Genomic DNA, 26,206 nt, shown 5'->3' with positions numbered 1-26,206 from the left:
GCAGTCTGCCTTAATCATTGCTTAGAGAGTCTGGCGATCAATCTCCAAAATTCCCCGTGTTGGTAAGTGATGAGTTTTACACCCATGTTGATTACATCCTGAAAAATTTTAGATGTGAATTTAGAATCTTGGTCTCATTAAATTTTAATTGGTAACCCATAACAAGTTTTATGAAAAGCTGAATTAATTTTTCCACCACTATCTTACCTGTAATTATCCTTAACAGTACAGCTTCTGGATATTACATTATCATCGGCAGAAACTGTAATGTTATATTGATGATGTGCTTTCATTTTACAGTAATGGTTCTATGCAGTCATTGCCTGTCGACATTATCCCTCATGTATGGTGTTTTTAGAGAACTACACTCCTTTCTTGTGAAGTCTAGGCCAGATAAAATGCCTGATATTGGATCATCTCTTACACTACTTACTTTATTCAATTTTTTAATACGTATTTATTTTGACCTAACCATCACTTCCAATATTATTTAACATTTTAGTATTAGAATAGATCTGAACCAGTTACCAGTTACTTGCCAAATGCATCTAACTGACTGATGTTAGAGGTTCCTCCTGGATAAATAACGTCACAAAAGCAAAGGAGCTCTTTCATCCTTCCTCCCTCCTCCCTCACTCTCCTCCTCCCTCACCCCCTCCTCTTCCTCCTCTTCCTCCTCTTCCTCCTCTTCCTCCTCTTCCTCCTCTTCCTCCTCTTCCTCCTCTTCCTCCTCTTCCTCCTCTTCCTCCTCTTCCTCCTCTTCCTCCTCTTCCTCCTCTTCCTCCTCTTCCTCCTCTTCCTCCTCTTCCTCCTCTTCCTCCTCTTCCTCCTCTTCCTCCTCTTCCTCCTCATACTCGTTCTTTACCTATCTCCCTTACTCACCCAACTCCCAGCACTCCACTCAAAGTCACTCTTGGTACTCAGTTGCTGAAAATGTGTTGCTGGAAAAGCGCAGCAGGTCAGGCAGCATCCAAGGAACTTGGTACTCAGTTGCCCTAGATGTCTCTATTTATGTGCTATCCATTAACTGCACTGATGTTATTTTCAGAAAGAACAATAAAGTTAACCTTGATATGCCAGGTTAAAAATCTCACAACACCTGGTTATAGTCCAACAGGTTTAATTGGAAGCACACTAGCTTTTGGAGCGACGCTCCTTCATCGGGTGAGAGTGGAGGGCTCGATCCTAACACAGAATTTATAGCAAAAATTTACAGTGTGATGTAACTGAAATTATACTTTGAAAAATTGATTGTCTGTTAAGCCTTTCATCTGTTAGAATACTGTGATAGTTTCACTTCTTTCATGTGTAAATCACAAAACCTTTTTTTAAAAAAGTTGCATTCTCTGGTTAGCTGTTAATAATGGTGATAGCGAGACAATATGTTGAAGGTGTTAGCCCCCTGTGTTCTCTGTCTATACCATGATGTTTAGATTGATTCTAATCAAAAAAGTGAGATAATGGAGTTTTACATAAATTCATGCAGTTTAATTCATGAATTCATGTGATTTACACATGAAAGAAGTGAAACTATCACTGTATTCTAACAGATGAAAGGCTTAACAGAAGATCAATTTTTCAATGTATAATTTCAGTTACATCACACTGTAAATTTTTGCTATAAATTTTGTGTTAGGATTGAGCCCTCCACTACCACCTGATGAAGGAGCGACGCTCCGAAAGCTAGTGTGCTTCCAATTAAACCCGTTGGACTATACCTGATGTTGTGTGATTTTTAACTTTGGACACCCCAGTCCAACACTGGCATCTCCAGATCATTGATATGCCAGCTAATGGTTATCCCTGCCAACGTTACTGAGGGAGAGAATCTTTTCATTTTCCCATTTTGTAGATCCTTGCATTTTGGCTTCCCTTGTATCTACATCACATCAATGACGATATGTTCTAAAGTACTTTACTGTTAGTAAAGCATTTTGGAATGTCCTGAGATCATAAATAATGCTATTCTTGCACATCTTTAAAGAGTTGAAATTGTGAGTAGAACACAAGACCAAAGATGTGATAGTTCTCCCAGACCACAAGGCTGCGCTCTCCGGTGATGACCTGAGACAAAAGGACAGGTTGAGAAGGAGATGCCTTCATATGGAACATATTTACAATTGGAGAAACAAATAAATTTAGATGGAATTATTTAAAGGATGGAGAAAGCAGTTTGTTTTTCTTCTTAGATAAATCTGTTTTATGGCTTGATATTGTATGCTGTATTTATATTTAATTAACAAATTGGATTCATTTTACTACTAACACATCACTTATTTTTTCAAAAACAACTACTCCATTCCATCGAGGCTGACATTTTTAAAGACCTCTTGGTTTTTGAGGAGTTGACGAAAACTGCAAAAAAAAGTCCAACAAACAATAAGAACTTGCTCTTCAGTATTGCTTTATCACATTGCCGGGTCACCTCAAAATGCCTTACCAACAAAAAAATGTACCCACTGTTGTTATGTAGTCAAACATATCCTCTAATTTTCAGGCAGTAAAATACAGGCTTCACTTGTTGTGGAAAAAGATAATGTGCTCAATAGTTACTACTACCTCAATGTTTCAAAAAAATGTATGTTTAGACAAAACCAACCTATTTCAAGCTCATAATGTCTGCTTCTGGTCACAAAACATTAATGTGCATGATATCATCCTAAATCAGCAGACAAAACAAACATTAAAATCATCTGCAAAACAAATCTTAGCTATGATTTTTGGACTCCCAAAAAAAAACCAAGACTTAAAATAACGTTTTAATTTGAAGGTTTATTGACAAATACTGAGAGGTTATTTAGGCTTGCATGGAATGATTGTGAGTGCACCATGGAAACAGTGTGTTCTGCTGTCCATTGCATGGTACTTAAACTGGGATAAACTTTGCACCACTGTCAGGCCAAGGTGGGTCTGAATGTTGAACAGTGAAGATAGACCGGAGAAGGAGACTTCATTCCTTATTATCCCCAAATTAGCAAGCAGTAGACATGAAAGCAGTGGCCACTATTGGAAGGTAACAATTTCTTACACTTTTAGTCTGTTTTTCAGAACAGTCTGGCGTAGCACATGGATTTATTTTAAAAAAAAAGTGCTTCACAAGCAACAAACTAAGCTGAAGTGGAGGGTGTGCACTCTTATTTGTGTACAGCAAGATCTCACAAATGGCATTAACATCAGATAGTGTTTTTTTCGTACTTGTGGGGAAAGGTACTTAGCCAGGGCACGTGGGGAACTCTGGGCTCTTTGTATTGTGCTTTTAATTCTTTAATGGCATTGAATGTTGTAAAACAAGTTGAAGCCACCTACAAAGGCAGCATTATGTTTGTGCTACGCTGAAGTGTTTGCCTGGAGTATCTTGTTTAGTGCTGGGATGGAGCTCAAGTGCAGAATTGAATGGAGTGAAGGGAAACAAGGTGAATCAATGTCACTCAAATGGAAAATGCTGCAATTAATGTTTTGAATCAAGTGACCCTTTGTTAGAACTGAAAATAGCTGGGGAAGGATAATATATGGATGAAAGGATGGGGATAGGGTTAGGGTTGATGAGAATAGTATACATGGATCCCATACACAGACAGAGAGAGAGAGAAGGGTTAGGCAAACAGAAGTAGCTGAGAGAGATGGTTGCTAATGCGAAGTATAAATGGTTGAAAGTGGATTAGCATGCCAACAGGAGCTAGGGATTTGGGACAGTTAACGAGCAAAGAAGAGGCTTTTCACTATATGAAATTGTTAAACTTATTGTTAAATGTTGAAGGCTATAATGTACCTAAGCACAAGATGAGGGATTGGTTCTCCCAGCTAGCATTGAGCCTTGCTGGAGCACTGCAGTAGCTATTTCCACTGAAACAGTGGGTAATGACTAGGGCGTACAAAGCTTGAGTTTTAAATTCCTGAAGTAAGGGATGGCCAAAGCAAATCTATTATTTTGAGATCTGGGGATGAATGAGTTAGAATTGTAAACCGTGGCAAAACTTGGTTTCAATGGTGATGTTGTGGTGAAAATTAGAATCTTTGGAAAATAGAGCATTTACAGACTAGCAGCAACAACTTTCAAAGTAAATTGGCAGCTGATCACTTTCCAGTCCAGTGATAAAAAATTTCCATATTTATCCCTGGGGCCGGAATGTTGCTGGCCTGCTTTTTATTGTCCATTCCTAGTTGCCCTCGAGAAGATGGTGGTGAACTGCATCATTGAACTGCTACAATCCGTTTGTGTGTGGACATCTACAATGCCGTTATGGAGGGAATTCCAGGATTTTGACCCAGCAACAGTGCAGGAATGGAGATGCATTTCCAAGTAAGGATGCTGAGTGGTTTGGAGAGAAACTGAATGTGATGTTCCCATGTATCTGCTACCCCTGTCCTTTGAGATGGAAGTGGTTGTGGTTTGGAGATCGACAGCAGTGAAATGGAATAAAGGGCACTGAATTATAGATGAAAAATATTGTCATCTGTATTTTTAAGCATTCATTGTAAATTATTTGTATAATGTGCATGTTGTGCACAACGCCCCCAGACCACTTCAATAGACCATTGCATATGCTATACCTAATGCCCCTGAAATTCCTCAGGGAATCTTGATTTCCTTGATTTCCTGGCACAGTTCTAACTTGGATCATCAACTTGAAACGTTAACTCTTATAATGCCACCACTGACTGACTGAGGGAATCCGTCATTTTCAGGTTTCATTTCAGATTTCCAGCATTCTGGTATTTTGACTCTGTATCAAAGGTGCAATTTTTTGCAATTTCTGGGCATTTCCTCCAATACCTTGTAGAGATTATAACTACTGTTCCCCTCTTAGAGTACGCGATAGTAATGAGGCATATGTTGGACTCCACAGTAGAAGGGCTTTATACTGGTGGCTAGTTTACTGTGACAGCAGTGTAATAGCTACCACCACAAGAACATTGGTGTGTTTCACCATCGTCTCATTGAGGATTTTCAGAGCCTGTTTTTATATTTTTTAGTCAGCCTGATCAGAAATGTTAGGTCTCCTGGCTCAGTGGTCTGGACACTGCACCAATTCTAACAGTTTTCATTGTTGTCCAGTAATCGGACATCAGTGGCTAATAATACAGTAACCAGACAACTGCAGAAATATCGTCCCAACTGCTTGTAGCAGACAGCAACATGATTAATCAGAGATTTCCACTGGTTGTTAGACCCTGGTCGAACTACTTTGTTACTTGTCAGTGTCAGCAGTTTCCTGATCCCCTAGCTGAATGACCGTACTTTGTGTTGGTCCTTAGACTTCATCGAGGACTTTCCTATTTCCAGTCTTCCCACCTCCCTTCCAGTAGGTGCCCTCCAGCAATCGAGGTCCGATCTCAGTAATGCCTCAAATGAACTTGAACCATTAACCTTCTATAAGAAGCATAGCACTGAGTGGTAACAAACTAATTCACAATTTGAAAAGTGGCAAACTGCTGCGTTACTAGGACAGAGAACTCAATTAAATCTTTTGGCATCATATTGGATTAGAAGCAGAGCTTCAGAGAATGTTTCTTAGACTTTCTGCATTATGTAATTTTCTAACATAGTACAGATATAATCCTACAAGAGACAATGGTATTTATCTTCTGAATTGGCCCTGACTACTTTATGTATACTGTTTATAAAAAGTGGAAAAAAATTGATGAATTGTGTGCTCCATTTGTATACAGCAAGCATGACTTTTCTTGCCTGGAGTTATGTCATAACTGGAAACTTTCAAATTGTATCACAATGCAAATTAGTTATTAATTTATACTGCTTTTTGACTAGTATAAATGATTGCCTCCTTAAGTGGAGGTGATCTGCACTGTTATGAATGTAATAAAATAATGAAGAGCTAAACACTATTTGGTCAGTGAGGCCATCCAATGATCTATAATCCAATTAAAACTGCTATGCCACACCCCCATTCAATTTAGTCTCATAAGGAAATTGAAGAACTGCAATAAAACTACTAATTATATGTTTCGTAACGTGTGCAAATCTGTGGGCAAACTGCAAGTTGCTTGACTACTCCTTTTCATAACTCTAGGGATTCTGAAACTCTGTTTTGGTGATCGTTTGCACTCCTGGTTACTGTAACAACAAACTCTGAGTCCGGCAAAAAAGACAAAAAGCAATGCATTAGGATGACTGAGAGAAGGCTACGATGTTACGCGAGGAGGGTTATAGTAGGTCTTCAAGGTTATCTGGTTATTTCCTGTTGACTTAGCACATGTCACGGGAAGGCTACGAAAAGCTGACGGGATAGTTATCAAGGGCCCAGCCAATATGGCAAAGATTTCTCCAGTAATCCAATACCATGAGAATCAGGAGCAGCATTCAGTTGCAGTTTGGTGTAGAGGGAGCTGAAGCCAGTGAAAGGAAAATTGACTGCTGAGGGTTGGAATTACTAAAAGAGAAGCACAGCTGTGGGAACATTGAAGATGTGTGCACAGAATTTGTCATAACTAAGATAGCAAAGCTGTGAAATACCTCAGACAATCAGGTGAAGCTGCTGAGAAAGAGGAGCTTAAGCTGACTTTAACTATCTGAAATGGGAAGGCACTGAGTGACTGAAATAAGAGAAAAATGGCTTGAAGGTGAGGACCAGTGAGGACATGTATTTGTCAAGTCTGCTGAGAGGCCCAAGGGACACTCAGATTCCTGAAGGCACTTTGGAGTTTGAAATCTAAAGGAAAACAGCACAAGGGACAATCATTGCTATTAGGAAAGGATACTGAGCAACATTTGATTTGAAAAATAGAAATACTGGTCAAATCTCTACTGGGCATGTTGAATGTTGCAGGTCCGATCTGGAGATGGTGTGAAAATAGACTTAACCAAATTTCAATACTTGCTTAGACATGAGCCAGTTACTGCAGTGCTGCCCCAACAAAACCAATGCAGTAACTAGGGAAGACCTTTTTAGGGGATGCTCTTAGATTGTAATAACTGCCTTGATGTTGTTTGCCCTGAGATAGTTTGCGACTGAAAATGTACTTGTGGGAGTCTCTGTGAGAGACATGACCTGGCCATCTAGGTTGAATTTTCTGGAGGGTGATGTTTTGGCTGTTGAGGAGAAAGTGAGGACTGCAGATGCTGGAGATCAGAGCTGAAAATGTGTTGCTGGAAAAACGCAGCAGGTCAGGCAGCATCCAAGAAACAGGAGAATCGATGTTTCGGGCATAAGCCCTTCTTCCTGAAGAAGGGCTTATGCCCGAAACGTCGATTCTCCTGTTCCTTGGATGCCACCTGACCTGCTGCGCTTTTCCAGCAACACATTTTTGCATTTGTTTAAACTGTCACTTAATTCTGTGTCTCAGGCCGGAAGGGGGATGATCGATCAATCTGTTTTTTATAACACAGAAATTTTCCAGCTGTATATATGTCCTGTCAGTTTTTTTTTTCTGGTTATAAATTTCCGATTGTAGCTTTTATGGTGAGAACTGTTAATGTAAAACTGACCATGCTTTAATTACTCCCTGTTGCCACTAGAGGCACTGATGTACCACTGCTGACTTATGTATTTATGTGCAGCATGACATTCAATTTCTGTATTGACCAAGGAATTATGATCTTGGAACTAAATTCCAACTGCGCAACCAAGTTGAATTAAGGTATCCGCCCCCAAGAATGAAATGAGAAATCAAGGTTATTGCTTTTCCAGTGCAATTCTTCCTTCCTCATGGTGCTAATTACAGCGGGAGGTCAGGCAACCCCACCAGAGACTGCTCCCAGATGCTTCAAATAAAAATGTAAAACTGTATGTTAAGATTCCATCCCGCATCCAATATACCACTCACCAGACAGTGACCAGTTTAATATTAGGCAGTACTTTGATTGCTGCCATTGGTTTCTGTACAATCCATCATTAATCATCTTGTACATTTTTATCTTGAAACAATCAGCCTCCATCCAACCAGAACAATATTATTAGCATTTCTTCTGTGGGAGCACTGCAACAACATTACACTACTTTGTGCATATCCATGTTACGAACCACAAGCATAACAATGCCAGATCTATTAAGGCTGTGGCGGAAATCCCAGGAGGTTGCAGGAGGCACATCGAGTGCTATCAAACTCCACAGGTGGCGATGTAGACTAAACATTAGGAAATTAATGAGCAGGCTTTGCACATCATTTCTCTAGTAATTGTATTTCACACAATTCCTGGATCTTGCTCATAATTCCTGGATCTTGCTTATGTAACCTCCTTTCCACACCTGAGAACCAGCACAAACAGAATGTTGGCTCCATCAATGTGACTGGAAGTCAGGAAATATTAACCTTCCCAGAATCCTGAGGAGCAGCCTGCAAGGGGCTGAAGTAACAGATCTGAGTCCTTTAGGGTATAAGTGCACTGACCTCCAGTGCACGGGAGGCTGGGGGATTTTCCGTTTAGTAAAGTCTGGGTGTTATTCACTAACTGGCAACAAAATTGCAGGAATCTACCATTTTAAAATGCTCGTTTACTAATGAAACTGATTTGTGTTGGCTTTTGCTCAGTGATTGTGCTCTTGCCACTGAGTAATGAAGTTGTAGCTTCAGGTCCCAATCTGTTGAGCACTTAACCCTGCACAGTACACCAGTGAAACGCTGACAGAGTGCTGCACAGTTGAGTTTCCTTCCTTTTTGTTGAGACATTAAACCAAGGTCCTGTCTAAATGGATGTAGAAGGTCCCAGCGCAATATTTGAAGAAAGGAGGGGTGGTTCTCCCCAGTATCCTAACCAATAACTATCCTTCAAGTCACACCAAGTTAACAGGTTGCTTCATTATTTATATTAGGGCTGTGTGCAAGTTGAATTTTACATTACAACAGCGACTACTTCACTAAGTATGTGTGGATCGGAAATCCTTGTGGCATTCGAGCTTGTGAAAGGCATTTTGAAAAGCCGTGTCTTATCCTTTACTCCCTGTTTCAGGGTTTAGAAACTGTGCGTCACAAGCTCTGAGATAGACATAGCGGCTGAAGGTTTAGATTGAGATTTGATTGCTGGGAGGCCCCGTGAAATGGGTGGGATTTTCTTTCCTTTGATTGTCTGAGGCCCAATTGCTGCTCTCGCAGCAGCCTGTAAACTGCTGGGCCTTCACTTTCTCAGGGCAGTTTTAAACCTCACCCTCAGCCCTTGTAATTTTCACTCTGGGAATGTGCAAAGGTATTAAAATACGGTCACCTTACGGAAAACTGGAAACACTGTTCTCTCAACAGCCTAATAGTTGACAAGAGAAAAGACACCCCTTTGACTCCTTGGTAAGGGAGAGTTCATCCATTTTCACTTTCCGATGCTGACTAAAAATGATGCTGTGGTTGTGAAAACATACAGTAAGTTATCAGACATTTTAATGATCATAACTGTGATTGTTTTAACATGGAAGCTGTTTGTGTCCTCTCACATTTCTGTGTTAAGGTTAGCCTGGCTCCACAATACAGTAAAATTTGTGTTACCTGGCGCACACTGGAGTCCAAAGCTGCTGGTTAATCAAAAATGCTAGCTAGCCCTTTATAGATGGTAGTAACAGTAGAAATTGAACAAAACCATGGCCTGACGTTTCCTGCAACTTGCGGAGCCTCTGCACCTTTTGAGTCCTTTTGCTGTAAATGCTGCAGGAATAATACATCAGTCTTCAGCCAGTTTCTTTGCAATCGCTGCAGACTGGCAACGTTGGTATTTTGTGCAGGAACAGTGATGTCCAAGGGGGATATTCGATATTCAGGTTGGTGGAGAAATCCAGTTCATGGGATAAGAACAAAAGAAATAGGAATGGGGCAGGCCACTCAGCCCCTTGAGCCTGTCCTCTATTTCGTAGGATCGTGGCTGATCTGACATTCCTAGTGTCCAATTCAGGATGTCAAGTTAAGTCAATTTTACTGGACTTCAACTTTTTTTCTTCTTTGCTATTTTCCTGTTCGCTTCTTTCCTCCTCGGGTGATGGTCATTCATGGTGACATACGATATGTATTTTTTCTGCTTTCACTTCAGTGGTAGTTCTTCACATCTGTCCCTGAATGGTGAATATTGACAGGCTATTTGACCATGGATGCATTACAACTGAGCTTGATCATGTTCTGAACTGTGCATTCCACTGACAGAAATTCTGGATGGTTCGTCCCCTGTTAGCCTAGATACTTACTGAGACAGCTCACTGTCTGAAATCTAATATCCCAGCCCAATTCAGAGATCAACGAAGTTCCATACTCAGCACTTGAGTTATGAAGGTAAAGATTTATGAAATTTATTAAATGGGGCTTTATCGAAATAACTATCTGTGTGCGAAGGTGGATGCAGGAAATATCATTTTTTTTATTCTTGGAAGTATCTCAACAGTTAAACATGTTTGAAGTGCACCAGATCAGTCCATGCAGCATTCTGTCTAGATTTGGACAAGAAGCATCATGGGCAAGAAATTAAAAGAGTGGGCTATTACATTATGGAATACATATGAATCTCCACCACTTAAAGCATCCACCTTGAAAAGGGGTAATCCTTGTATTAGCTGAAAATGTGTTGCTGGAAAAGCGCAGCAGGTCAGGCAGCATCCAGGGAACAGGAGAATCGATGTTTCGATGCCCGAAACGTCGATTCTCCTGTTCCCTGGATGCTGCCTGACCTGCTGTGCTTTTCCAGCAACACATTTTCAGCTCTGATCTCCAGCATCTGCAGACCTCACTTAATCCTTGTATTAGACTTAGAAGGTGAACACCAAAATTTATTTGCATAAGTATCAATTCCATAGGTGCCTGCTATAGCTTCTCTATTGCTGCACGAGTCCTAGCTGAAAACCATTGTGCTTTCCCACGGGGTTGGACATCAAATGCTTTAAAGAGAACATCCTATCTTTCATTGTGTATATGACATTTGAGCTGTTTGAAAGGGTTGTTCACTTAAGTTATATTTGTATGTTTTCCTTCCTATCTGGATCTTGCTGAAGTACTTTACCTGTAATGCCTTGTTTTTAACTGATGGGATTTGCTATATTTCTTGATGGCTACAGCCAGGTTGTGGGTCCAGTATGTGCAATAGTCTTGCTGAATGCTTCATTTATATTTTATACACCTTTGTCATAACTTTACTTCAACCTGCACTTAGTAGCCTTCAGCATTGCCTTTTATTACATGCCTAATATGATTAAGTATCTCATTACATTCTTTAAAATGCCAGCATAATGTTATTACTTAGATCTGGCTACTGCATTCTGACATATCTATGCCTGTTATATGTGATGGGGTTGCATACAAGAAGCCAAATTAACTACAACAGTTCAGAAAGCAAGCGATAAGTACCTGAAGAATGAAACAATTTGAGAATATGCAGAGGGATCAGAGTGGGCCTATCACTGGTACAGTTATGATGAGTTTCAATTTCTTTGGTAATTATAAGCTTACAGAAATTCATGTCATATTCGCATGATGTGCCCCTTTATCTAAATAGCTGTTCTTTATGTGTGAGCTAAGAGCATGAATATTGTGAAGGCGCTGTGTGGTAATTTAACAGGTAATGTTCATTGTGTATTGGGAAGTAATAAAATTTATTTGTTCACAAATGTGTAATGTTATTTCCAGAGCTTTGAAAGCTAATACTTTTCATCACATGATGAATGCCAGACGACTGTACAGAGAGCAATATTAACAATTATCTGTCATTCGCTTTTGTTGATGATGAGGATGTTTTACAACCGTAGCAATGTTTACAGATTCTCTAGCGAAAGGCTTTTTTTTAACAACAGAAACGTTTCAGAAAAAATTAATAGCTCCTGAGAAATTGCAGCCATCTTCACAGTACCTTGTTTTCAAATTGCTTTTGTGTCACCAAACTCTCGAGAAATCTTTAACTCTGTTCCCACTTGGTTCTGCTTTTATTCAACAGTTATTAGATTGTGAAAGGAAAGGGATATGTTTCACTCTGTGCTGAGTTACTGTTGGGTCTGGCATTATCAGTACAACTGCCCCGGTAAGGAGTGGAGTGATGCTGATGGCAGTGTCCTTGCTTCTGTCTGACTCCTGCTGGAATGTAAATGTGTGTGGGCAGGCTCTGGGTCAAGTCAAGATTTTTCTGAGGTGCTGCCCCCATCCCCAAATTTAAACGGCCTGTTGCTAAGTTCTAATTTCATCCCTCTCGTTCCCCTATGACTGTTCCCACTATCTGCCCAGTCTTAATAGGAGCCAGGCCATGGCCTGGAAGAGGCCCAGTGGGCAGTGGAATCCTTAAAAAAACCTAATTTTAAGTTCCTTTTGGGCCTCTCTTCTCCTTTGCCCTGTGTTATCCCCAGCCCCATTCCGTTCACCTAGACAGAACTACCCTCTCCACTCACCTTGGACTCTGGTTATGTCCAGCTGCTTCTGTCGACAGCAGGCCTGTCTGTCCTCCTCTTGAGGCCAAGTGTGCACTCTGCCCCATTGTCCAACACTACACTGCCTCATTTATTAAAATCAGGGCCATTACATGAAGTTGAGGGGAGGGCGGGTTACTGACCGTCGTAGAATCAAATTTCCGCATGAGTCAGTGATTTCCAGGGAATAGAAGTTTAAAGCGTCCATATGGTGTCAACTGAAAGGGAACTTACAACGTAATGAGTCTTGGTTATGAATGCAGAATGAACTGGTTTGCTTTGGTACAAGGTCTATCTACTGTAGGTCTGCACCGACAAAGGGAGAAAGTTGCATGCACTCTGTTTTCTTTGATTCTCTGCTATGAGTGATTTGTAGTGATTCTATATTTTCAGGGATCTGAAAGCTGAGGGCGGCAGGCAGAGGCATTCTTCAGGTGGCATTGGCGTCAAAGAGATGGTGATTGGTCTTGAAGGAGTGGAACTTGGTGCTGATGGCAAGGTGGGTATGACTGAATCTATGTTTCCTATTAGCCAGCCAACCTTCTGTGTATTAGGTGAAAGTAAGGACCGCAGATGCTGGAGATCAGAGTCGAGAGTGTGGTGCTGAAAAAGCACAGAGGGTCAGGTAGCATCTGAGGACCAGGTGAATCATTCCTGAGGTCATCCCTAATGAAGGGCTCTTGCCGGAAACGTCAATTCTCCTGGTTGCTGCCTGACCTGCTGTGCTTTTCCAGCACCACACTCTTGAATCTTCTATCAATGTTAATATGCTACCCTCTACAGCAATAGCTTTTATTTTCTGCAGTCATCTTAGATGTGGCTCCTTATGAAATACTGTCTGGACATCAATGTACAGTGCATTCATCGGCTCCCCTTTATCCAGAGAACATGTTACTTAGTCAAAGTAATCCCAACAAATGGGTTTAATACAATTTCCTTCTCAGCAAACCGTGTTGATTCTCCTTGAATTCCTGGACATTTCCAAGTAACCTGCGATTAAATCTTTAATAATAGTTTCTAACAGCTTTCCCATGATAGTTCATTGACCTATAACTTTCTGTGTCTGTGTTGTTTTGAGTAAAGATGTTACATTAGCTATTTTCCAATCTAACAGAATTCCCCATATCTAGGGAATTCTGGAAATTTAAAGTCAGCACATCATCTATCTTTGTTAAGGATATTGCTCACTTAAAAAGTATTCTGGATAGACATGCTTGAAGTTGTGGAGTTTGTTTTGCTTTGGACCTCAAGTGAGATTTTTTTTATTGACACATGGGACATGGGCAATGTTGACTGGCCAGCATTTATTGCACATCCCCAGTGTCCTTGAGATGGTAGTGGTGAGCTGCCTCCTTGAACTGCTGCAGTCCGTGTCTTATAGGTTGACTTACAATGCCCTTAGGGGGGGAGATTCCAGGATGTTGACCCAGTGACAGTGAAAATGATATTTCCAGGTCAGGGTGGTGAGTAGCTTGAAGGGGAACTTGCAGGTGGTGAGGTACCCGTATATCTGCTGCCCTTGTCCTTCTAGATAGAACTGACTGTAAGTTTGGAAGGTGCTGTCTAAGGATCTTTGAATCTTTGCGGTCCATTTTGTAGATAGTAGACACTGTAGAACATTGAGATTTGCCGAAGAAGCCTTTCCCACAACCCACGATAATAGCTTCTAATAGCATCAAATATAGAATTCCCAATGCGAATTTTCTTGTGTATAGTTTCAAGAAGTAAATATGTGCAAATAAACCCCCAAAATGTCTGTATTGGGGTAAAATGACCCAATACATTAAGCAAGACTTAACATCAAACACTACCAAGATATTAGGACAGATTCCCAAAAGACAAGTAACTGTTTCGGGAGAGAATTCTTAGGGCAGAGGCTATGAATGGTGAGGTCAAACAATTTTAAGTGACTGTTTTTGGAATTGGAGTAGGAAGAATAGTGACATGGAGTATTTTCTAAAAGGGGAGAAAATTCAGAAATTAGAAGTGCAAAGAGACTTGAGAATCGAGTCCAGGTTTCATTGAACATTACAGTGCAGTACAGACCCTTTGGCCATCGATGTTGCGTCAACCTGTGGAACCAATCTGAATCCCATCTAATCTACACTATTCCATTCTAGTTTATATGCCTATCCAATGACCATTTAATTGCCCTTAAAGTTGATGAGTCAACTAGTGTTGTAGGAAGTGCGTTTCACGCCCCTACTACTCTGAGTAAAGAAGCTACCTCTGACATGTATCCTATATCTGTCATCCCTCAATTTAAAGCTATGTGTCCTCATGTTAGCCATCACCATCCGAGGAAAAAGGCTGTCACTGTCCACCCTATCTAACCCTCTGGTTATCATATGTCTCAATTAAGTCACCTCTCAACATTCTCCTCTGTAATGAAAACAGCCTCAAGTCCCTCAGCTTTTCCTCAAGACCTTCCCTCCATACCAGACAATATCCTAATAAATCTCCTCTCACCCTTTCCAAAGCTTCCACATCCTTCTTATGATGCGGTGACCAGAACTGTATGCAATGCTCCAATTGCGGCCGCACCAGAGTTTTGTTCAGCTGCAGCATGACCTCGTGGCTCCAAAACTCCATCCCTCTACCAATAAAAGCTAACACACCGTATGCCTTCTTGACAACCCTATCAACCTGGGTGGTAACTTTCAGGGATCCATGTCCTTTGACACCAAGATCTCTCTGCTCATCAACGATACCAAGAATCTTACTATTAGCCCAGTACTCTCTATTCCTGTTGCTCCTTCCAAAGTGAATCACTTGACACTCTTCCACATTTTACTCTGTTTGCCATCTCTCAGCCCAACTCTGCAGCTTATCTTTGCCCCTCTGTAATCTGCAACATCCTTTGGAATTATCCACACCTCCACCGACCTTAGTGTTATCTGCATACTTACTCAGGTTAAGGTAAACTTGCGGATTGAGTCGGAAGTTAGGAAGGCAAATACAATGTTGCCATTCATTTTGAGAGGACTAGAATGTAAAACAAGGGATGTACTATTTTGAGGCTTTATAAGGCTTAGACCAAATTTAGAGTATTGTGAGCAATTTTGGGCCCCATACCTCAGGAAAGATGGATTAGCCATGGAGTGGGTCCAGAGGAGGTTCGCAATAATGATCCCAGGATTGAAAAGCTTGACATATGAAGAATGTTTGAGGACTCTGGGGCTATACTTGATGGTTTATAGAAGGATGATAGAGGAATCTGACTAAAATTTTCAAAATACTGAATGGCGTGGACAGAGTGGACATTGGGAATATGTTTCCATTGGCAGGAGAGACAAGGACCTGAGGGCATAGACTTAGAGTAAAGGGAAGATTTTCTTTAGCAGGAGAAATTTCTTTTGCCAGAAAGTGGTGAATCTGTGGAATTCATTGCCATAGGATGCTGTGGAGGCCAGGCCATTGAGTAAATTTAAAATAGAGGTAGGTAAGTTCTTGATCGCCAAGGGGATCAAAAGTTATGGGGAGGACGTGGGAAAATGGGGTTGAAATGGAGTTGAATCAGCCATGATTGAATAGCGGAGCAGATTTGAAGGGCTGAATGGCTTAATTTCTGCTGCTATGTCTTATGGTTTTATATAGTACAGAAGGAGCTCTGTGGCTCATCTATTCCAAACTTGTTTCCAACTTTCTTAAAACAACAGTCATTGGGACAAATATCTCCATATTTCAGAGCAGTGGCATGTCTGAAAGGCTGTAAGGAAAACAATTTCACCCAGAGGGTGGTGGAAATCTGGAACTCCCTGTATGAAAGGGTGGGAGAGGCAGAAACCTTCATAATATGTAAGAAGTATTTAGATGTGTACGTGCATCTAAGCCCTGGAAAATGTGATTAGAATAGTCAGGTGGCTACTTTTGACCGAGACAGATTGGGTGGGCAATGGCCCTTTTTCGTGCTGTAGAATTCTAAGACTGTAAAGTAGACTCCAAGCTTCTCTGGCTAAACTGGAACAACTCTGACCTGTTCTTGAAAAATCAACAGTTTGGTGCAATTGAGGTGTATTCCTATGGGTGGGGGAGGGGGAGCGGTGGGTAAGAGGTGTGACAATTTAGTCTTGAGCTTCATTGCTAATGTCAGTGATAGAAAGCCAGGTAAAGCATAAGAAATGTCTATGCAACAGGTCAAGAGAGGAACTTATCCGATGCCAACCCCTGTGGAAGCTTACCAAACACTTTGCTCCAGACTGAGAAACAACCATTCTCCATCCCACTGTTTCCTATTGCTTAGGAGGAGAAAGTGAGGTCTGCAGATGCTGGAGATCAAAGTTGAAACTTTATTGCTGGAACAGCACAGCAGGTCAGGCAGCATCCAGGGAACAGGAGATTCGACGTTTCGGGCACAGGCCCTTCTTCAGGGAGCACCTCTGGGCCACCCGGACGAACCAACCCAACCAACCTGTGGCACAGCATTTCAACTCCCCCTCCCACTCCACCGAGGATATGCAGGTCATTGGACTCATCCACCGCCAAACCACAACAACCCGACGGTCGGAGGAGGAGCGTCTTATCTTCCGACTGGGAACCCTCCAACCGCAGGGGATGAACTTGGACTTCACCAGTTTCTTCATCCCCCCTCCCCCCACCTTGTCTCAGCCGGATCCTTCCAGCCCGGCACCGCCTTCCTGACCTGCAGTCTTCTTCTTGACCTCTCCGCCTCCACCCTACTCCGACCTATCACCCTCACCTTGACCTCTTTCCACCTATCACATTTCCAACTCCCCTCCTCCAAGTCCCTCCTCCCTACCTTTTATCTTCTCCTGCTGAACACTCTCTGCTCATTCCTGAAGAAGGGCCTGTGCCCGAAACGTCGAATCTCCTGTTCCCTGGATGCTGCCTGACCTGCTGTGCTGTTCCAGCAATAAAGTTTCAACTTCCTATTGCTTACCCAACTTGGTATTGATTGCTGTCACTGACCTTTTTATTGCATGGGCTTCAGTTGTGCTGGCAAGCATGTTATGCAGGACTTTATCAAAAACCTGATGTGTACACTATATTAACTATGTGATCCTCATTAACCCCCTCTGTTTTTTTTTCATCTAAAATAGAAAGCAAGTTAGTGAAACATGAATGTAGCAAATCCATGGTGGATTTTCCATTTAGTTCACATTTGTCCCAAACTATAATTTCTAAAAGCTTTTCCAGTATCAAGATCAAATGATTGGCCTATAGTTGTTGTGTTTAGCTTTGGGCATTTTTCTAAAGTAAAGGTGTTACACAGAGCAAGACAGAGGCAAGAATAAGGGGTAGCAGACTTAAAACTGATGAGAAATTACTGAAGTAACTCTACAGAGGCTGGTATCCAAAGTCCCCCTTTATTTGAACGTGGCGAATTCTCGATACTTATCTAACTTGCTCAAAGTCAATGAAGTGTCGCACTGGAAAAAGCACAGCAAGTCAGGCAGCATCAGAGGAGCAGGTAGAGTTTACGTTTTGGCGGGACCCTTCGGTCTGATGAAGGATCCTGTCTGAAACGCCGAACTCTCCATCTGTTTGACCTGCTGTGCTTTTTTCCAGAGCCACATTTTATCTACTCTGATTCTCCAACATCTGCAGTCCTCACTTTCTCCAGCTCCCTCAGAGCCAGCTCTCCGAGTGAACAGAATCCCGACACTCTTGTTTATTTTTTTCCCCCCGCACCCGTGTTGTGTGTGTGCGGGTGTGAGACACAGTGAAAGGCACAAGGTGCACAAATCTTTATTCGGTTTCCACCAGCAGGAAGCAAAGAAACACCCGAGTGGCCAGTGATAAGCAGTGCCCTTCACATCAAAGGGCAATGCTGTGTGATCAAACAGTGAAGGGGAGGGCAGGGATTAAATCAAAACACTCTTGTTTATTTATTTTTTTCTTTTTTTTCTTTTTTTTTCTTTTTTTTCCCCTGATTTTTTTTTTCCCTTTTTTTATATTAACCCCCACACTACCGCCTAAGTGTGGTAGTGCTTATTTTATCCCCAGCACCCATGGTGTGTGTGTGCAGGTGGAAGACACAGTGAAAGACACAAAGTGCACGAATCTTTATTCAAATTCCACCACCAGGAAGACAGGAAAACACCTGAGTGGCCAGTGACAAACACTGCCCTTCACATCAAAGGGTAATGCTGCGTGATCAAACAGTGAAGGGGAGGGCAGGGATTAAATCAAAACACTCTTGTTTATCTTTTTTTTTTCTTTCTTTTTTTCTTCTATTTATTTTATTTATTTTAATTTAACCCCCACACTATCACCTAAGTGTGGTAGTGCTTATTTTATCCCCAGCACCCATGGTGTGTGTGTATACGTGTGAAACACAGTGAAGGACACAAAGTGCACGAATTTTTTATTCAATTTCCACCACCAGGTAGATAGGAAAACACCCGGGTGGCCAGTGACAAACACTGCCCTTCACATCAAAGGGCAGTGCTGTGTGATCAAAACAGTGAGGGGGAGGGCAGGGATTAAATCAAAACACTCTTCTTTATATCTGTCAGCCAGGGCTCCCTGATTGGACCGGATTAACAACCCCAATCAGGGAGCACATATTCTATGAGGTCCATCTGGCTGACCTCATTACAGTCACTACAGTTACTTTAAAATGCTCATGTATCAATGGAATTCATCACCCCAGATGTAGTGGATGTCAGGATGTTGAGTAAATTCAGTTAGGAGATTTTTAATTTACAGTGGGCTAAAGTGTTGTGGACACAAGAAAGGAGAATGGAGTTGAGGCTGAGCTGAGATCAGCCGTGATCATACTAAATAGTGGAGCAGGCTCAAGGCGTTGCATTGCTTACTGCTGCTTCTAATTCTTATGTATCAAGGAAAATGGATCAATAAGAATCTATAGAAGTGGTGTACGTAAATGTCCGAAAGGCATTTGATAACCGAAGGTTACTATGCAAAAAAAAATGACATCATGGTAGGGGTGAATTTGGATGAATGAAGGACTGGCTTAGCTAATGGGAAGCAGACATTAGTGATAAGTGGGGTATTTTTTGGATTGACAAGCTGTACCTAGTGGAGGTCGCAGGGATCAGTACTGAGCTATCAACTATTTACAGTCTCTATCCCTGATTTGGATAATGGGACTGAATGTACGGTAACTGAATTTGCCAAGACACCAAAATAGTTAAGAAAGTAGGGCTGTAGAGAGGTAGTAAAATGCACTCCAAAAGCTAGTGCTTCCAATTAAACCTGTTGGACTATAACCTGGTATTGAGTGATTTTTAACTTTGTACACCCCAGTCCAACACCGGCATCTCCAAATCAGAGGGATCTAGTTAGCTTAAGTGAATGAGCAGATATTTGACAGATGGAATGTTATGTGACAAAATGTGAAATTGTCGACTTTGACAGGAAGAACAAAAAAATTGTACTTAAATAAAGAAAAGTTGCAGAAATCATTGGTACAAAATGATCTGGATGTTTCTGGTGCGTGAGTTCCAAAACGTTAGCATGCGGATATTGTAGGTGATTAGGAAGTCGAATGGAATGTCGGAATTAATGCAAGAGGAATGGAATATAAATTTAGGGAAATGTTATTGTAATTGTACAACCTCGGTAAGACCATATTTGAAGTACTGTGTAGTTGAGGTCTGCTTATTGGGAAAGTATATAATTGCTTTTGCAGTGGTTTAGAGAAGGCTCACTTGACTCATTCCTGGGATAAAGGGCTTATCTTATGAAGACAGTTTGAATAAATTGGGTCTGTGCCCATTAGAGTTTCACATGAATTTATTGAAACATGTAAGATCCTCAGGGAACTTGATAAGGTGGATGCTGGGAATCTGTTCCTCTTGTCCCTCTTGAGGGAACACAATTAAAGAATAAGAGTTCTACTTTTTGAAATGGAGATGAAGAAAGCTTTTTTTCTTCTCTGATGATCACTAGTTTGTAGAATACCATCTCCAGAGGACAGTGGAGGGTGGTTACTGAATTTATTTAAGGCTAAGTTAGATCTTTGATTGACAAGCAAGTGAAGGACTATGGGGGTCAACAGGAAAGGGAAATTAAAACTATAATCACATCAACCTGATCTTATTTAATGTCAGGTCAGGTTCGAAGGGCCAAATGGCCTACTCCTGCTCCTAACTCTTCTGTTCCTGTGGAGTACAAAAGCAAGGATGGATCTGTGTCAAACGCTGGTGAATCCTCCCTTAGACCATTATTTCAGAAAGGGAGCAAAGGATTAGAGGGTGCAAAAAGGATAATAGATCCAGGGTTGAGAGACTTTGGGTGGGGAAGCTGGAACTGTTTCCTGGGCAAAGAGACAGTTGAGAGGAGTTTTGATAAAATTTTTTAAAATCAGTTGGAGTCTGAACAAAGTAGAGCGAGAAAAATGGGTTGCTTTGGCAGTAGGGTTGAGGACAGCAGACACCAATTTTAGGTAATTGGCAAAATGAAAACCTTGTTACGCAGTGCATGATAAGAAGCTGCAGTGCCCTGTCTGAAAGTGCGATAGAGACTGATTCAATCAAGAATTGGCTAATGAACTGAAGTGAAGAGGTTGGTGAACGAATAAGAGTTGCTCTTGTAGCGAGCCAGCACGGACATTCTGGCCTCTTTCTATGCTGTGAAATTTCTGTGATCCTTATTACTACTGTGTTGGCCAACATTTAACATGTAAGGAGCAATTTCCATGTTCTGAAGAAGGGTCACTAGTCCTGAAACATTAATCATGCTATCTCTCCATAGCTGCTGCCGGGTCTGTTGGGTTTTTCCCGTGATTTCTGTTTTTGTTTGTAATTTCCACTCATTCTTCCATGGCAGCATGTCTTGAAATCTTCGACCTTCTCTGCAGAGAAGGTCTTCTTGATAACCCCAGACCTCTCAATTATCCTGGGGACGTGATGGTCTTGTGGTATTATGGCTAGGCTAGTAATCCAGAGTAATATTTTGGGGACCCGGGTTTGAACCCCACCATGACTGGCTAAGAATCTAATGACGGCCGTGAAATTGTTGCTGATTGTTGGAAAACCCATCTGGTTCACCAGTCCCCCTTTTAGGAGAAGGAAGCTGCCAATCTTGCCCGTTCTGGTATAAACGTGCCTGCAGACCAACAGCAATGTGGTTACCTCTGAACAGCCCTCTGGGCAATTATGGATCGCCAACAAATGTTGGCCTAGCCAGTGACTTCCACATCCCATAAATAAATAATAAAAATCCTATAATTGAGTCTACTTGGCTATTCTGGACATCATGCTATGTAATGAGCAAGACTTTATAAAGATCTTAAAGTCAGGGAACACTTAGGAGGCAGCGATCATAATATGGTAGAGTTCAGTCTGCAGTTTGCAAAAGAGAAGGCAAAATCCAATGTAATGGTGTTACAGTTAAATAAAGGTAATTACAGGGGTATGAGAGGAACTGACGAAAATTGACTGGAAGCAGAGCCTAGTGGGGAAGACGGAGCAACAATGGCAGGAGTTTTTGGTGTAATTGAGGACACAGTACAGAGGTTCATCCCAAAGAAAAGAAAGAGTAAGCGGGGGGGTTGAGGAATTACACAACCATGGCTGACGAAGGAACTCAGGAAATGTATCACAGAAAAAGGGAGAGCCGATAAAGTGGCCAAGAGCACTGGGAAATCAGAAGATTTGGAAGAATACAAAAACAGAGGATAACAAAGAGAGAAATAAGGAAGGAGAGGCTCAAATACGAAGGTAAGCTAGCCAGTAATATTAGAAATGATAGTAAAAGTTTCTTTTAATACATAAGAAACAAACGTGAGGCACAAGTCGAGATTGAGTTGCTCCAAATTAATGCAGGAAAGCTAGTGCTGGGAGATAAGGAAATAGCTGAAGAACTTATAAATACATTGTGTTAGTCTTCACAGTGGAAGACATGAGTAATATCTCGACAATTAAGAAGAGTCAAGGGGCAGAGTTGAGTATGGTGGCAATTACAAAGGAGAAAATGTTTGATAAGCTAAAAGGTCTAAAAACTGATAAAGCTCCTGGCCCGGAAGGGCTACGTCCTAGAGTTCTGAGGGAGGTGGCAAAAGAAATAGCGGAGGTGTTGGTTGGAATCTTTCAAAAGTCACTGGAGTCGGGGGAAGTCTGAGATGGTTGGAAAATTGCTGTAACCCCCTTTTTCAAGAAAGGATCAAGACAAGAGATGGAAAATTATAGGCTGATTAGCCTAATCTCAGTCATAGGTAAAATAAGGATGAGATTTCTAAATTAGAACAAGCCAACATGTATTTAATAAGGGAAGGTCGTGCCTGACAAACCTGTTAGAATTCTTTGAGAGATAACAAGTAGGTTAGAACAGGGAAACCCAGTGGATGTTATCTACCCAGACTTCCAAAAGGCCTTTGATAAAGTGCCTCCCAGGAGGCTGCTGAGTAAGGTGAGGGTCCATGGTGTTCGAGGTGAGCTACTGGCATGGATTGAGGATTGGCTGTCTGACAGAAGATAGAGAGTTGGGACTAAAGGTTCTTTTTTGGAATGGCAGCCGGTGACAAGTGGTGTCCCACAGGGTTCAATGTTGGGGCCGCAGCTGTTCACTTTATATATAAACGATCTGGATGAAGGGACTGGGGACATTCTGGCGAAGTTTGCCGATGATACGAAGTTAGGTGGACAGGCAGGTAGTTCTGAGGCGGTGGGGAGGCTGCAGAAAGATTTAGACGGTTTAGGAGAATGGTCCAAGAAATGGCTGATGAAATTCAGTGTGAGCAAATGGGGGGTCTTGCACTTTGGAAAAAAGAACACAGGCATGGACTATTTTATAAACAGTGAGAAAATTCATAAAGCCAAAGTACAAAGGGATCTGGGAGTGTTAATCCAGGATTCTCTAAAAGTTGACTCGTAGGTTGAGTCTGTGTTTAAGAAAGCAAATGTAATGTCATTTATCTCAAGAGGGTTGGAATGTAAAAGCAGTGATGTGCTCCTGAGACTTTATAAAGATCTGGTTAGACCCCATTTAGAATAATGTGTCTAATTCTGGGCCCCCCACCTCAGGAAGGATATACTGGCACTGGAGCGTGTAGAGCGGAGATTCACACGGATGATCCCTGGAATGGTAGGCCTAACATACGATGAATGGCTGAGGATCCTGGGATTGTATTCATTAGAGTTTAGAGGGTTGAGGGGAGATCTAATAGAAAGTTACAAGATAATACTTGGCTGAGAGAGGGTGGATACTGGGAAATTGTTTCCGTCAGGTGGGGATACTAGAACTCGTGGGCACAACCTTAGAATTAGAGCGGGTCAATTTAGAACGGAAATGAGGAAACATTTCTTCAGCCAGAGAGTGGTGGGCCTGTAGGAATTCATTGCCACTGAGCGCAATGGAGGCTGGGATGTTAAATGTCTTCAAGGCAGAGATTGATAAATTCTTAATCTCGCAAGGAATTAAGGGATATGGGGAAAGTGCAGGTAAGTGGCGTTGAAATGCCCATTGAATGCCGAAATGGACTCGATGGGCCGAATGGCCTTATTGCCACTCCTGTTTCTTATGGTCTTACTGATTTTACATCGTCCTGCTAGTGGAAATAGTTTCTTCCTATCTATTCCATCAAAAGCCCTTTAATTCTTAAATGTGTGGAGTTTGCACATTCTTCCAGTGTCTGCATGGGTTTCCTCCGGGTGCTCCGGTTTCCTCCCACAGTCCAAAGATGTGCAGGTCAGGTGAGTTGGCCATACTAAATTGCCCATAGTGTTAGGTGCATTAGTCAGAGGGAAATCGGTCTGGGTGGGTTACTCTTTGGAGGGTTGGTGTGGCCTGTTTCCACACTGTAGGGAATCTAATCTAATCTAAAACTGCGATCAAGTCTCTCCATAATCTTTCCTGCTGAGGGTATAACTATCTAAGTTTTCCCTGTCTTTTCATATAATTCATCACAGAAGTGTTTCTGAGAAACATCAAAAGTACATGTTGGACAGTAAGTGAACCTGTGACATTTCCATTTTTGGTACCTGTTATTCTAATGGCCTGTCTGAGTGGGACAATTTGTTACTAGAGGATTTCTGTTCAGATCAGAAACTTGGATGAAATTGTACAAGATCATTATTTGTCATCCTCATACACAACACAAAAAAGCAGAGAGGGAGAGAGCGAGCAGCACTTTGACTTAACACAGTGAATTCAGACCTGAAACAGCATTAATTTGTTGGAAGGTTTTCTTATACATTTGTCTTTACAAGTTCAGACATTCCTTAACTTGCAGTAATCTGATATCTTGTTAGTAGTGTTTCATTCATGGCTTTCTTCCCAAAATGTGAGAAGATATGAGTTCACTGAGAGGACCAGTGAAGTTTTAATGATGAAAATGTATTTGCAAGAACGATGATACTTCAGAAACTAATTATAAGGCTGTATCATTACCAATGCAGCTTCATTTATATTTTATACCAGAGACTAGCAGCTGACAATTCGGTCAGAATAAGACACAGAATAAAATTTGCTGATGCATATTTTTAAACTTCTTCCTCACAGACTGTTTCGTACACTCAGTTTCTTTATCCAACCAATGTCCTGGGTGGCAGGAGGAATACAATAGATTCTACAGCTTCATTATCCCAGTTTCGGAACAGCAGCCATCGCAATCTTCCCCTTGGAAGGGCAAACAGTACCCAAGGAAACATTGACACTGGTAACTAACTAACAGGAATAAGCATGTGCTACTTACACTTCTTTCAGTTTTCAGACTTGCATAGAACAGGAGGATTGTAATCAACTAGAAGAAGTACCACTGTCAGGCAAAAACATCTCACGCTTCTGCTTGGATGAAACTGAAACAGAAGTAAAGATCATATGGACTGAATGTCATCAAAGGACTTATTTTGTGGAAGATGCTATGTGGTAGACCTAGTGAGAATAATGAAGTAGCTGAGGGTGTTTGTACACTTCGGCTTCCTTAGGTCTAGTTTCTCAGTCGCTGTATGTGACTGGAGAAAGTCAGTCTGTGAGTGAAACAGATGTTTAGTGACATGGGTGATGGATATTCATGCTCCTCACTAACATCCCTCCTCCTGTTTCTTACTACCAGAGCAATCAGACACACAGTGTTGTGATTCAAATGCTATTCTTTTTGGAAATTCTTCCAATTCCCCCAAAGGTGTTGATAAATATTGAGGTAGCACCATAGGCATTCATGTTCAGTGGCTGCTGTCATCTAGGAGTGAGTGTTTTTCTGACCACCATTTACCCTCATCCAAACATGAATACTTCAAAAGACATAATCCGATAGTGAATGAGAGTGGGGCTGTGTGCTAATATTCAATTCCCATCCCTTCCTAATCTGATATGAGTTGGAGCATCTCTGTTGTCCTGGCTATTGATAATGTTGGAACATGTGTGTCGTGTGTGTGTGTCCATATCTGTGGGACCCAGTACCTCTTCAACATATTTATCTACCATGCTATTGTGTTCCTTTTGAAACTTGTGCCACCTGACAACCATTCAGTACCATCCCCTTTGAAATATTGTTTCAGCAATATGTCTCTGGGCAGAGTGCAAATACTAGTGGCACCCCAGTATGTTGTCTTAAGGTTCAAATAGGTGACAGAATACAAAATTCAATCTTTGTGTGTGTTTAATATTCTGCAATAGGCTGCAAGATTGTAAAATGATCAGGGGACTCTGACATTGTCGGTTGATCAGTGCAAACAATGTAAAAGCTGAGACTACAACTGCAGGTCTGAACCTGGGTGTTCTGCAGTAAGTGACTCCTGTCCTGGCTGCCAAAGTCTATCTCTAGCGCCTGAAGTAGAATTAGTGTTGATTAGGATATCCTCCTGCCTTCACTGGTCAGTTAGCTCAGTTGGCTGGACTGCTGGTTTGTGATGCAGAGGAATGCCAACAGCTTGGGTTCAATTCCCACACCAGCTGTGATTATTATAAAGGATTCTTCTTCCCAACCTCTCCCCTCGCCTGAGGAGTGGACCCTTGGGTTAAAC

At 41.6% G+C, this 26,206-nt stretch overlaps 1 protein-coding gene across 2 annotated transcripts in view; it reads left to right on the top strand.

Annotated features, from left to right (window-relative positions):
• cables1 (Cdk5 and Abl enzyme substrate 1) overlaps window positions 1-26,206 on the top strand; it is a 170,248-nt gene that overhangs the window by 90,117 nt on the left and 53,925 nt on the right. For both annotated transcript variants that reach the window (XM_087986561.1, XM_087986560.1), the window contains 2 exons: window positions 12,708-12,813; window positions 24,744-24,900. In XM_087986561.1, coding sequence (XP_087842687.1) covers window positions 12,708-12,813; window positions 24,744-24,900 — 263 coding nt within the window. The remainder of the gene's footprint in view (window positions 1-12,707; window positions 12,814-24,743; window positions 24,901-26,206) is intronic.

The sequence above is a fragment of the Chiloscyllium plagiosum genome, unplaced genomic scaffold (genome assembly GCF_037043375.1).
Source record: "Chiloscyllium plagiosum isolate Xiang-an unplaced genomic scaffold, Cpla_swu_hap1 HiC_scaffold_4, whole genome shotgun sequence".
Classification (NCBI taxonomy): Eukaryota; Metazoa; Chordata; class Chondrichthyes; order Orectolobiformes; family Hemiscylliidae; genus Chiloscyllium; species Chiloscyllium plagiosum.
The sequence above is the reverse complement of the archived record's forward strand: the minus strand, read 5'-3'. Positions and strand labels throughout refer to the sequence as shown.